The sequence below is a fragment of the Symsagittifera roscoffensis genome, chromosome 9 (genome assembly GCF_963678635.1).
Source record: "Symsagittifera roscoffensis chromosome 9, txSymRosc1.1, whole genome shotgun sequence".
Classification (NCBI taxonomy): Eukaryota; Metazoa; Xenacoelomorpha; order Acoela; family Convolutidae; genus Symsagittifera; species Symsagittifera roscoffensis.
In genome coordinates, this window is record NC_087070.1 from 30,487,329 (window position 1) to 30,500,897 (window position 13,569).

The window sequence follows — 13,569 nt, forward strand, 5'->3', positions numbered from 1 at the left end:
GTTTTAGCTCCCAACTAAATGGCTTAATGTCGAGATTGGACAAAAAAATGAAAAACAACTGCCCAAAGTGTAACGCTAGTCCGCATGACACGACATACACCACCTCTTTAACTATGAATTGAAGCCAACATCTCTTAAGATCTACGACCTTCGGAATAATATTTTTTATTAACTTGGTTTTAATTTTTTTTCTCGTTTTCAGAATATCAAAATGGTAGATATTGAAATGGCTGATGTTTATCATGAGAAGAATAATAACTGTACAGATCTTCAAAAAGATAAAAAAGACTTAATTGACGAAGAGAAAATTCAAGCTAAAGAAAACGACGCAAACATTAAGAAGACTGTTGAGGATGCGCCAGAATTTGAGGAAGATGATCTAGAGGTTGAGAAAATTTTAGATAAAGTGGTGTATGAAGATGGCAAAGTGTATTATCTGTTACGATGGAAAGGTTACGGCCCTGCAGACGATACATGGGAGCCACCAGAAAACCTTGCATGTGAAGACCTCATAGAAGAATTTGAAAAACAAAGACATGCTGCGAAAGCCAAGGAGAAAAAGAAGAAGCTAGCTGCCACGAAAAAGTAAGTAATAAAATGTCTGGCGAATTACTATCAGACCAGAAGCCATTTTCGAGTAAAAGAAAGCTCAAGAATAAAATGATAATCAATCGCTCATGCTACAAGGTAATTTTTGGTTCAAATAGATCAATTTATACTCGAGCCATGTTTACAATTGCCGTTGCGATGCAGATTGAATGTTTTTTTTGTCAAGAACGCGGGTCTTGAGCCGAAGCTAATCTTGAACTGAACATTTCTTTAGCGTTACTGTATTTATTCAGCGTTCAGAAAGTCAGCTGTGAAGATGTACGAGGAGTATAGATATCTGACGCTAGAATGGGTGGGGGTATGATCTTTCGTTATCATTGGAAATAGCTATAATTAGTAGCAAAAAGTTGGAACAAACAGAAATAATTGTAAAGAGCATTATACCAATTTGGAGCAATTGTTGCATGCAAATTCGAAATTTTGGTGGCCTTGAGACATCCTTCATGTCAGAAAAATATGCTTTTGCATGCAAAAATTTTCTGAAATAGGTCATTTGCTCTTTTTCAATTAATTGTGTCTGTTCCAACTTTTTGCAACTCTATAGTCCCTAATGATCATTGTGTATCTTGTTTATGGGTGCCGGACATCAAGCCGACGGGACTTCAAGTCGAATTGTAAAATTAGGGACTTCCAGCCGAATAATTCCTTATAAAGTCGTGAAATATGAACAATTTGAAAACTTTCTTGAAGAATTTTATAAACTTTCATGTTTATAATTTATGCATTTCAAAAACCGGCTGATGTTATTAACGGATGCGAATCACAAGTGGTGCATTGTCATGAATAACGCTTATTATGGACCAAACTTGCCAAAAGTTTAGTAAAGCAACATTTTGCAGATGATAAAATAGCGTTTTGGGGTGCTTGTAAAGTTTTAATTTCGGCTTGAAGTCCCTTAAGCTTGAAGTCCCGTCGGCTTGTTGTCCTAGACCCCTTGTTTATGACTGATGATCCGGTTAATAATATTTGTCTAATAATCCCAATGTTTATCGTAATGTTACATTGTGATCCCCATGTGAAATTGTTATGTAATCCGTAAAATTATTACGTTTCAAGCTCGCTGGCAAAGCCTCAACTCACTGGTGCATTAATAGGAATTAGTTATCCTAGAAAGTTCAGATACCTCGAGGTCTTTAATTCCTTATTTATTTCATTCCTTCTTTTCACTTACTTATGTCGTCCAATAAGTGGAATAGCTGTTGCATGACTTACACGAAGCCCATAACTTCCAGGAAAGCTGTCTTCCAATATGTGGAACGCGGTGAGGCGATGCATCCAATCACGCAATGCACTAAAATGAACGAACGTTCCAGTTTCGCGTTCAGTGAAGTTCGCAAAAACCTCTTTCTCGTTTGCAGTACTTGGGTCCACCTAAAACAAAGAGATCGTATGCTCGACAAACTTGTCTCCACAATAGAAATTGGTGACATAAAGCCAATAGTGGAAAGTGTTGAAGGCAAGTCCCTGCTACAACCTCTGCACAATAAGATCAAGAATTTCGAAGGTATCCGATACCAGATAGTTTCCTTGAGGATTGATATCGTGCCTCCCAATGCCAGTGATGCTGTTGCTGGTAGAACTCCAAAGCCTCCAAAAAATTGAAAAAGAAAACAAGCGATTGCTTGCACGCACAAGATATTGTGGAATCAAAGGTCAAATCTATAGAACGATAAGAACATTTGTTAAAATAAAAGAAAAATATCTCAGAGTTCCTCATCATCGAACGCCCGATCGAGGACGGTAGGTGTGTAGTGAGCCTCGATGGTAACAAAGGTCGAACATTCATCAAAACTACTCTCGAACACCAGCGTCGGCTTGTTTTACTGTCTGTTTACAAACTGAAAACCTACCAAAAGCAAGTGTACATGAGTAAAAACTATCTTCAGACAAACAGCAAATCGAGAACGAAGCCCTGAATCAAAGGTGAAAAATGATCGAAAGCATATACGGCAAAGATGCCTGGGAAAATGTCCCTTCAGAACCAGAACAACGACTAAACAGAAAAAATTGCTAACAGTCTTTCGCAAATGCAGTTCTAATGCAGCAGTAGGATGTGAATTGAAAGTGAGCTCACCTTTGTGGTACTCGACGACGCCATTTTTTTCCCAGAATTCGCGATGCACAGATTGGATCGTTATTTGCATTAGTCATAATGCACACGACCCATGGAGGTGTCCTTATTGCAGTGAAGGGCATAACGTATATTAAAATTAAAAAATTAATTGGGGATTTGTTACCATCGAAATTAAATCAAGCTACAAGCTGATTATTTTTGCAGTATCTAACCTCCCTAAACAAAACTCTATAGGGCAGTGCCCCAAAGTATTCAAAAGTTTTTTGAAACAATTGCAAGAATCTACACGATGAGCAATGTCAGCAACTACGTCTAACCGTTGATATAAATCGGCTGTACTAAACACTAGATCCATGATCTTCAACAACTGCTACTATGCACAGATGGCATGAAGCTTGATGTGTTTCTCGTCTCAGATCCGAAGCTCGTTTTGTGCGCCACTGCAGACACGGTAATTGACACCCTGTACTCATCAATCCGGGAAAAGTGTTCGGATCACCTCGCTTATAAACCAAGACTGTTACTATCTGCGTCATGTAGAACTAAGCTACAAACGGCACACAGCAAGACCGATTGGTATGATTTATGAACAGATACGTCAACCAGCTTTTCAAACCCTATCCACAAACCCTTATCTACAATTTCTCTTGTGGATAAATCGTCTTAATCTAGCAACTTGGACGTACTTCGGAGGCAGTGGTATTTTTGGCTGCAAAATTTAATCGATGACAAAAAACTAAAGGGTTGTAAAACTCTCGCCCTGGATTAGATTCCCTACTTCACGCCAAATGAATTTAGTCGCGACAGTGGAACGAAAGTATGAGAAATCGCTAGACATAGTCACCCTGATCAACCACGCAAGAATTGAAGAAAAAGTTTTCCAGAGCTGACGCATGTGTGGCCTTAAACAATACTTTAAATCAATTGACAAAAGACAATACCTGCATGACAAAATTTCTCCGAATTATCTCCAGGTACCACAGAAAGTGTTCAGCAACGAAATAACTGGATGCTCTTCAATTGCTTATTCTCAAAAGTATTCAGCCCAATTAATCATCAAACGAATTAATAAAGCTACAAATAATCGGAAAAATTTTTGGGTTCGTCGGCCAAAAATAGATTTCTTAAAAAGTACCAAAGGGGGGACCCTTTGGGTCGGCAGGTGGTCGAATCCCTGAGGAGAGAAGGCGTGCGTCCCCTCCCCCCAAATCCGCCCCTGATCTCAGGTCTGTTATGCATAAAAATCTGAAACGAGAGGAATGACAAAAAAGTGCAACAAAAAGCTCTATCAGTATAATTTGAACTTCACGATGTGATTTTTCTCTATACTTTCATAAAGGGAAAACACAATTTTAAGTCGTCGCACTCCCAATGTCACCTAGGACCAGTACAACAAGACAGTAATGAATTCGAGCTCTGTAAATATCGCCTTCGAAAAGTGCACGAAAACTTTTTAACGAGAGAACAAAGAGTTTTTAAACCTAATTTATAAACAATTGGGCGACTAACCGTCAAAGGAAAAACTGTCAGAAGTGTACTTCTAATTCTTCGAAAACTGCTACAACTAACTCGACACGTGTACCTGGTGTAAACTGTGATCCTGTGGATCGTGGAACCCATCGCCAAAAATTAAAGCTAATTGAAAAACGGTGTCCTACAATTTATTGACATACAATTTAACACCGTACTTTTTAACACTTAGTCATTTCACTACTAAACAATTTAAATAGACAACAATATAACTCCTATTTTCCAGTTTAGTACAGTACATTTTAACACCTAGTCATTTCACTATTAAATCTAATGCTGTATGAATTCCTTATCTCAACTCTTATCACACCAAAGTTAATCCTGCAATTAACACACGCACCATAATGAAAAACTTGGTTTATCTTAGTTATACATGCTAAAAGGAGGCTTTCTAATTTACTTAAGACTCTTATCTACAAGTTTGTAATTTATTTTCAATTAGACATTTCGCTAAACCGTTATGATTACTAAAAAAGCTGCTTGTGCTAATTCAAAACAATTTGATGTAAAAATTCTGGCAAAAATTAAATTCTGGCAGTCACTTTATACTTTACTCAAGTGATAAACATACGCAAACACAATAAACACATTATGATTGAGTCTTCTTTCGAGTTCACAGTTTCATCTAAAAACAAGCCAATCCTTATAGCGTCCGGCCACGAATTTTATTTCAAGCGAAAAAATAAGTTTACAGAAAACTGGATTTGCTCAAAATATCAAACACATAAATGTCGAGCAACTGCCATTACTGAAAGTAACGAATTAATCGAGACGCGTGGAGAGCATAACCACGGCATTTCAGCGGGAAAATCGGAGGCCCGAAATGTCATAAAGCATATAAAAGATCTCAGCGAGAGATTTACCCCGACTGTTGCAGTTGCCAGTGCGGTTTTGCCAATTACAAACGATTTGGCTACTCAGTTTGCTCTCCCAAATAAAAACAAACTGATCCGAAGGGCTGCTCGCACTCGTAAGCAGCTAGATGTAAATATGCCGCCCATCCGCGTTGCGCGAAATTTCGAGATCCCTGAAATTTTTGAAAATTTTATCTGGTATGACTGGATCAAATGATCATGAGCGAATCATTTTGTGCGGCGACCCCGAAATGCTGAGAGTTCTGGAGAATTCATCTTTCTGGTTAGCCGATGGAACTTTCAAAATTACTCCAAAAATGTTCTACCAGCTTTATTCAATTCATGTTAGTGTATCTGGCATTGCGCCAGCTTGCATTTACGCCTTCCTCCCTAACAAAACCGAAAAAACCTACAATCGCTTCCTGCAGGCTTTAATTGATTTAGCACCCAACTGCCGGCCTGAAAAAATTTTGTTAGATTTTGAGCAAGCTGCTCTTCAGTCCTTCCAAAAAACATTCCCCGAAGCACATTTATCGGGTTGTTTTTTCCATCTCTCCCAGAGTTACATGAGAAAAAATAATGAATTGGGTCTGAAAGTGGCCTACGAAACAAATCACGACTTAGCGCTGGCTTTAAAAATGCTGCCATCCCTTGCATTCGAAAAAAAAGAAAAGATCGGCGATTCCTTTGACATGATCGTTCAGGAAATTCAAAATGTATGCGACAGAAATTGCTTAGAACCCGAAAAAATTGAGAAAATTGACGAGCTGTGTCTGTACTTCGGCTCTACTTATATACAAAGCTTGGTGTCAAACCGTGAAGTTTCATTCCCACCCTCCCTTTGGAACCAGCGAGATGCGGCCGTGATGGGGATTGCTCGAACAACAAATGCTGTCGAGGGATGGCATTTCGGGATTCAATCATTTTTCAGCGGAGCCCGCCTAAATATGTGGAAAGTAGTGGGTAGCCTGCAAAAAGACGCTTCCGTACAAAAACTCAACTTTTTTGATGCCTCGAGTGGCCATAAGTTCACAAAAAAGAAAAAGTAACGAGTATTAAATGAAGGAGTACAAAACATAATGTCCGTTTACGAAGACAAAACTGATCTCTACTTTTTCAGAGCGTTATCTAGCTTGTGTTAAACCATTGTAAATTTTATTTCATTTTTGTTTATTCTTTCGTATTATTAAAATTCAAATTTTATTCCTACTGAAATTTTTGTCAGCTTTTTTTGAAAAGACGTTTCCTTGCAGACTCCCGGAAACGTAACTAAACGCAAGAAGATGACTCGTGCCTTAGCAATTTAATCCCAGGACAATCGTCCTTATTTTCGGGATGCTAGGCTGGGACTACGGGCTGGCAAACCCTTTAGCTTTGCGTTTATGTGCCAACAGTTCAAAAAAAGCTGACAAAGCGATCAGGTCATAAGTTTAAGTTCGAGAATGATTCTAAAAATAATGATTTTAAGTTTTTTGGCATTGGTTAAACCTTTTTTTAATTTCTATACCGGCTGAAAATGTCTAGAAAATTAGGCCATATTAGTCAAAGGACGTCTAATTGTTTGCGGGCTTTTGAAGTTCATTGAACTGTTGCTTGTTTTTGGTTCATTTTGGAATGATTCATTGAAAATATTGGTAAGGCCGTTTCATTTTGGTTTGAAACGTTTCATTGAAATCATTTGCAAGGTCATTTCTATTCAAAACTTACGCGAATTAAGTTGCGCAAATTTGTCTGGCTTTAAATGGCAAAAATTTCTATCGTTTATTTCTTTGATGGTTACCGAAATCCCCTTTGAAGTAAGTTTTCTTTTCATTTTGGATTAAAACGGTGTTAAGTCATAGAAATTGTTTTAAAATGTAGCGATGTTATATTGCTAAGGCAACAAAAAGTAGGGAGTGAAATTGTAGGGTGTTAAGTTAATTAGAGTTAAAATGGGGGAACCTTGAAAAACGAAGGGTTCACACCCTTGGACTCAGGAATCCAAAGATTGCCTCCAATTTGACTGGAGGGATAAACCTTGCCTCCAATTTTGACTGCTCAAATCCGATTAGCTTCCGAGATATGCCGTTTCTATGATTTTTCCATAAATTTCCAAAAAAAAATTTGACTTCAAACAACTCAATATTTTAAAATACTCGACCCTATGTTGTGGTGCGGTGATAGTGCTCCCAGGCGTTGTATAGCTTGGTCCTAATTATGAATGCTTGAGTTCCTAATTATGAAAGTTTTTGAGTTCTGATTTTTAAAATTAATTTGGTCCTGCCTTTCGTATAACATTACGACTCCCATTTTTAGCTGACCAACTAATTTTGAGGGGGGAGCGCGCGCCGGAAAAACGCAGTTTTTTTGTTCAAAATTTTCCAAAAAGTGCTTACAAACGTCTTTTTTGGCCTGTTTTTTTTCAAAATTTTGCCTGAAAATTTGGCCAAAAAGGGACTAAATCGAGCTTAGGGAAAATTTGAAAAATTTGTCTGAGGGGCAGAATTTTTTTGATAAAATAGGGTCCTTGTAGTATTTTCGGAGGAGCTCGGAAAATCTAATTGATCGACCTAAAAAAAAGTCCGCCAAACTTTTTTGCAAAACCGCCGCCCCCCTAGAAAAATTTCTGTGAACGCCACTTCATAATTTCAATTCATTTTTAGTGTAAGATTAATCTTGAAGAACCCTATTTTGAACATGCAAATCGGCCACCGCATTTTTTCTTCCATCTAATAAACTCTTTATCTTCGTTTGAATAAGTGATTGACTTGCAATTCTGTGGCGCTCTTTGCAATTTTATGCTTTTTATCACTTGATTTCTGTAGCTATATTGGCAGAGATGTTTTTCCCACGTGTAGAAGTGACTAATTCCAAAATAGGGCAATGTGCCGTTTTTTAGCGGTGAATTATTACAAGTTTTTATAGTAGGCCAACAAAGAATAAATATGCGATGGCCGACAATGACAGCCACTTCATAGAGCCCTATGGTTTTGAAAGGGGACTAGAAGCCGAAGAAATTGTAGGTGCTACAGACGATGGTGGGACACTAAAGTTTCTCATCAAGTGGAAAGAGGGCCCCCAAACAGATATCGTTCTTGCCAAAGAAGCAAACCAAAAGTGCCCACATGTTGTCATCAAGTTTTACGAAGAGAGGCTTTCGTGGGCGACCCGGAAACCAGAGAAGATCAAGTCGGAGTCATCAAGCAGTCATTCATCATAAGTTTAAAGTTAGAACACAGATTTTAGGTTTAGTAGAAAAGGTGGTAATTTTATCGGACATTTTAAGAGTTTTTGCGACTTAATTATTAGAAATTAATGGCTTAAAGCAAATCAATCGTTCATTTAAAATAGATACGCTCTGATTAAACACCAAGGGTTACATATTTTCTGTAATAATTAATATATGCCACTTATTCTAACATCTTGACGCAGACTTCTGTGTAGGTTCTGTTTTGCTAGCTATTACCTCATTGTGTCAAATTTCCTCGAGTTTCGATGTATGATCGGTCATCCAAATTATGCTAAATTACGTGCAAGTTCGATCCAAGTCTCATTTGTCTTCCTCATTTTACAAAGTTGTTACTTAGAAGTCTTACTCTTTCTTTCATGTCTACTCTTCACTGAAAAGCGCTACTTAATTTTAGATTCATTCGATGCTATAATTGAAATGACCCCAAGTTTTTCTTTTGCAACTTAGTTCAACTTGTTCAACCTTAAATATTAGATGCTAATTTGTTGTTTTACTTTTTGTACCTTAGTCCGGTAGATTGTGGACCAAATACTGCAGTGCTCAATTTAATTTGAACTTTTAAATCTTTTTATCGTTCAACTTAACACTTAATTGTTTCAAGTTGCGGTAAACACAACTGATGGTTTAAGAAAAGCAGACTGTTTATGCGAGCTGTTCACTTGCTTAAGAGCTACAGAAAATTGTTTGGTTATTTTGGGCGGTATTTAAGACTCAATAAGATTATTCATTTTGTAGCTTTAATTGTCGGTGGTTCCCCTTTGGTTCAGAAATCAGATTAAAAACTTGAATTGTGCGCAATTGGTTACGATTGGAGCAATGTCGATTTGACAATACCGCACTTACTGTTTTAACTTGTGATTGGTAATGCTTGTCATGAATGGGGTAGGGTGAATTTAAAAACAAAAGGGCCGGGGGTTGAGCCCGGCTCCAGAAAAGGCGCTCCCAAGAAGTAGAACTAGAACACACAAGTTTGCAAGGGGCAGCGCGACCAAAAAACTTGCGATTTTGGGCAGAGGATGTTGAAGACTGGTCTGGACACTACTACTAATGTCCAGAATCGAACCATTGCCAGTGTTTACAAATGCGAACCATGTATGGTCTGATTCGCCCTCACTTAAGCGTATGGTGCCACTGCTCACTACTACTACTAATGTCCAGAATCGAACCAAAACCATAGCCAGTGTTTACAAATGCGAACCATGTATGGTCTGAGCCGCCCTCACTTGAGCGTATGGTGCCACTGCTCACTACTACTACTAATGTCCAGAATCGAACCAAAACCATAGCCAGTGTTTACAAATGCGAACCATGTATGGTCTGATTCGCCCTCACTTGAGCGTATGGTGCCACTGCTCACTACTACTACTAATGTCCAGAATCGAACCAAAACCATTGCCAGTGTTTACAAATGCGAACCATGTATGGTCTGAGCCGCCCTCACTTGAGCGTATGGTGCCACTGCTCACTACTACTACTAATGTCCAGAATCGAACCAAAACCATAGCCAGTGTTTACAAATGCGAACCATGTATGGTCTGATTCGCCCTCACTTGAGCGTATGGTGCCACTGCTCACTACTACTACTAATGTCCAGAATCGAACCAAAACCATTGCCAGTGTTTACAAATGCGAACCATGTATGGTCTGAGCCGCCCTCACTTGAGCGTATGGTGCCACTGCTCACTACTACTACTAATGTCCAGAATCGAACCAAAACCATTGCCAGTGTTTACAAATGCGAACCATGTATGGTCTGAGCCGCCCTCACTTGAGCGTATGGTGCCACTGCTCACTACTACTACTAATGTCCAGAATCGAACCAAAACCATAGCCAGTGTTTACAAATGCGAACCATGTATGGTCTGAGCCGCCCTCACTTGAGCGTATGGTGCCACTGCTCACTACTACTACTAATGTCCAGAATCGAACCAAAACCATAGCCAGTGTTTACAAATGCGAACCATGTATGGTCTGAGCCGCCCTCACTTGAGCGTATGGTGCCACTGCTCACTACTACTACTAATGTCCAGAATCGAACCAAAACCATTGCCAGTGTTTACAAATGCGAACCATGTATGGTCTGAGCCGCCCTCACTTGAGCGTATGGTGCCACTGCTCACTACTACTACTAATGTCCAGAATCGAACCAAAACCATAGCCAGTGTTTACAAATGCGAACCATGTATGGTCTGAGCCGCCCTCACTTGAGCGTATGGTGCCACTGCTCACTACTACTACTAATGTCCAGAATCGAACCAAAACCATAGCCAGTGTTTACAAATGCGAACCATGTATGGTCTGAGCCGCCCTCACTTGAGCGTATGGTGCCACTGCTCACTACTACTACTAATGTCCAGAATCGAACCAAAACCATTGCCAGTGTTTACAAATGCGAACCATGTATGGTCTGAGCCGCCCTCACTTGAGCGTATGGTGCCACTGCTCACTACTACTACTAATGTCCAGAATCGAACCAAAACCATAGCCAGTGTTTACAAATGCGAACCATGTATGGTCTGAGCCGCCCTCACTTGAGCGTATGGTGCCACTGCTCACTACTACTACTAATGTCCAGAATCGAACCAAAACCATAGCCAGTGTTTACAAATGCGAACCATGTATGGTCTGAGCCGCCCTCACTTGAGCGTATGGTGCCACTGCTCACTACTACTACTAATGTCCAGAATCGAACCAAAACCATTGCCAGTGTTTACAAATGCGAACCATGTATGGTCTGAGCCGCCCTCACTTGAGCGTATGGTGCCACTGCTCACTACTACTACTAATGTCCAGAATCGAACCAAAACCATAGCCAGTGTTTACAAATGCGAACCATGTATGGTCTGAGCCGCCCTCACTTGAGCGTATGGTGCCACTGCTCACTACTACTACTAATGTCCAGAATCGAACCAAAACCATAGCCAGTGTTTACAAATGCGAACCATGTATGGTCTGATTCGCCCTCACTTGAGCGTATGGTGCCATTGCTCACTACTACTACTAATGTCCAGAATCGAACCAAAACCATTGCCAGTGTTTACAAATGCGAACCATGTATGGTCTGAGCCGCCCTCACTTGAGCGTATGGTGCCACTGCTCACTACTACTACTAATGTCCAGAATCGAACCAAAACCATTGCCAGTGTTTACAAATGCGAACCATGTATGGTCTGAGCCGCCCTCACTTGAGCGTATGGTGCCACTGCTCACTACTACTACTAATGTCCAGAATCGAACCAAAACCATAGCCAGTGTTTACAAATGCGAACCATGTATGGTCTGATTCGCCCTCACTTGAGCGTATGGTGCCACTGCTCACTACTACTACTAATGTCCAGAATCGAACCAAAACCATTGCCAGTGTTTACAAATGCGAACCATGTATGGTCTGAGCCGCCCTCACTTGAGCGTATGGTGCCACTGCTCACTACTACTACTAATGTCCAGAATCGAACCAAAACCATAGCCAGTGTTTACAAATGCGAACCATGTATGGTCTGAGCCGCCCTCACTTGAGCGTATGGTGCCACTGCTCACTACTACTACTAATGTCCAGAATCGAACCAAAACCATAGCCAGTGTTTACAAATGCGAACCATGTATGGTCTGATTCGCCCTCACTTGAGCGTATGGTGCCACTGCTCACTACTACTACTAATGTCCAGAATCGAACCAAAACCATTGCCAGTGTTTACAAATGCGAACCATGTATGGTCTGAGCCGCCCTCACTTGAGCGTATGGTGCCACTGCTCACTACTACTACTAATGTCCAGAATCGAACCAAAACCATTGCCAGTGTTTACAAATGCGAACCATGTATGGTCTGAGCCGCCCTCACTTGAGCGTATGGTGCCACTGCTCACTACTACTACTAATGTCCAGAATCGAACCAAAACCATAGCCAGTGTTTACAAATGCGAACCATGTATGGTCTGATTCGCCCTCACTTGAGCGTATGGTGCCACTGCTCACTACTACTACTAATGTCCAGAATCGAACCAAAACCATAGCCAGTGTTTACAAATGCGAACCATGTATGGTCTGATTCGCCCTCACTTGAGCGTATGGTGCCACTGCTCACTACTACTACTAATGTCCAGAATCGAACCAAAACCATAGCCAGTGTTTACAAATGCGAACCATGTATGGTCTGATTCGCCCTCACTTGAGCGTATGGTGCCACTGCTCACTACTACTACTAATGTCCAGAATCGAACCAAAACCATAGCCAGTGTTTACAAATGCGAACCATGTATGGTCTGATTCGCCCTCACTTGAGCGTATGGTGCCACTGCTCACTACTACTACTAATGTCCAGAATCGAACCAAAACCATAGCCAGTGTTTACAAATGCGAACCATGTATGGTCTGATTCGCCCTCACTTGAGCGTATGGTGCCACTGCTCACTACTACTACTAATGTCCAGAATCGAACCAAAACCATTGCCAGTGTTAACAAATGCGAACCATGTATGGTCTGAGCCGCCCTCACTTGAGCGTATGGTGCCACTGCTCACTACTACTACTACTACTAATGTCCAGAATCGAACCAAAACCATAGCCAGTGTTTACAAATGCGAACCATGTATGGTCTGAGCCGCCCTCACTTGAGCGTATGGTGCCACTGCTCACTACTACTACTAATGTCCAGAATCGAACCAAAACCATAGCCAGTGTTTACAAATGCGAACCATGTATGGTCTGAGCCGCCCTCACTTGAGCGTATGGTGCCACTGCTCACTACTACTACTAATGTCCAGAATCGAACCAAAACCATTGCCAGTGTTTACAAATGCGAACCATGTATGGTCTGAGCCGCCCTCACTTGAGCGTATGGTGCCACTGCTCACTACTACTACTAATGTCCAGAATCGAACCAAAACCATAGCCAGTGTTTACAAATGCGAACCATGTATGGTCTGATTCGCCCTCACTTGAGCGTATGGTGCCACTGCTCACTACTACTACTAATGTCCAGAATCGAACCAAAACCATTGCCAGTGTTTACAAATGCGAACCATGTATGGTCTGAGCCGCCCTCACTTGAGCGTATGGTGCCACTGCTCACTACTACTACTAATGTCCAGAATCGAATCAAAACCATTGCCAGTGTTTACAAATGCGAACCATGTATGGTCTGAGCCGCCCTCACTTGAGCGTATGGTGCCACTGCTCACTACTACTACTAATGTCCAGAATCGAACCAAAACCATTGCCAGTGTTTACAAATGCGAACCATGTATGGTCTGAGCCGCCCTCACTTGAGCGTATG

At 40.7% G+C, this 13,569-nt stretch overlaps 2 protein-coding genes across 3 annotated transcripts in view; one reads left to right on the forward strand and one right to left on the reverse strand.

Moving 5' to 3' along the window:
• LOC134854897 (uncharacterized) overlaps window positions 1-13,569 on the reverse strand; it is a 582,728-nt gene that overhangs the window by 409,536 nt on the left and 159,623 nt on the right. The gene's annotated exons all lie outside the window — the stretch shown is intronic.
• LOC134854131 (chromobox protein homolog 3-like) lies at window positions 207-8,859 on the forward strand. Of its 2 annotated transcripts, none has more exons than XM_063870252.1 (2): window positions 207-585; window positions 7,972-8,859. In XM_063870252.1, the coding sequence occupies exons 1-2, from the start codon at window positions 212-214 to the stop codon at window positions 8,264-8,266; spliced, it is 669 nt and encodes a 222-aa protein (XP_063726322.1). In that variant the 5' UTR covers window positions 207-211; the 3' UTR covers window positions 8,267-8,859. The 2 variants fall into 2 exon arrangements, with proteins under 2 accessions (XP_063726322.1, XP_063726323.1); XM_063870253.1 differs by having other exon boundaries at window positions 7,975-8,859.

Excerpts from the sequence above, each read along its gene's own strand:
- LOC134854131 (XM_063870252.1), top strand. The coding sequence starts at position 212 with ATGGTAGATATTGAAATGGCTGATGTTTATCATGAGAAGAATAATAAC. Across the intron at positions 586-7,971 it reads AAGCTAGCTGCCACGAAAAA|TAGGCCAACAAAGAATAAAT; the intron begins GTAAGTAATAAA and ends AAGTTTTTATAG.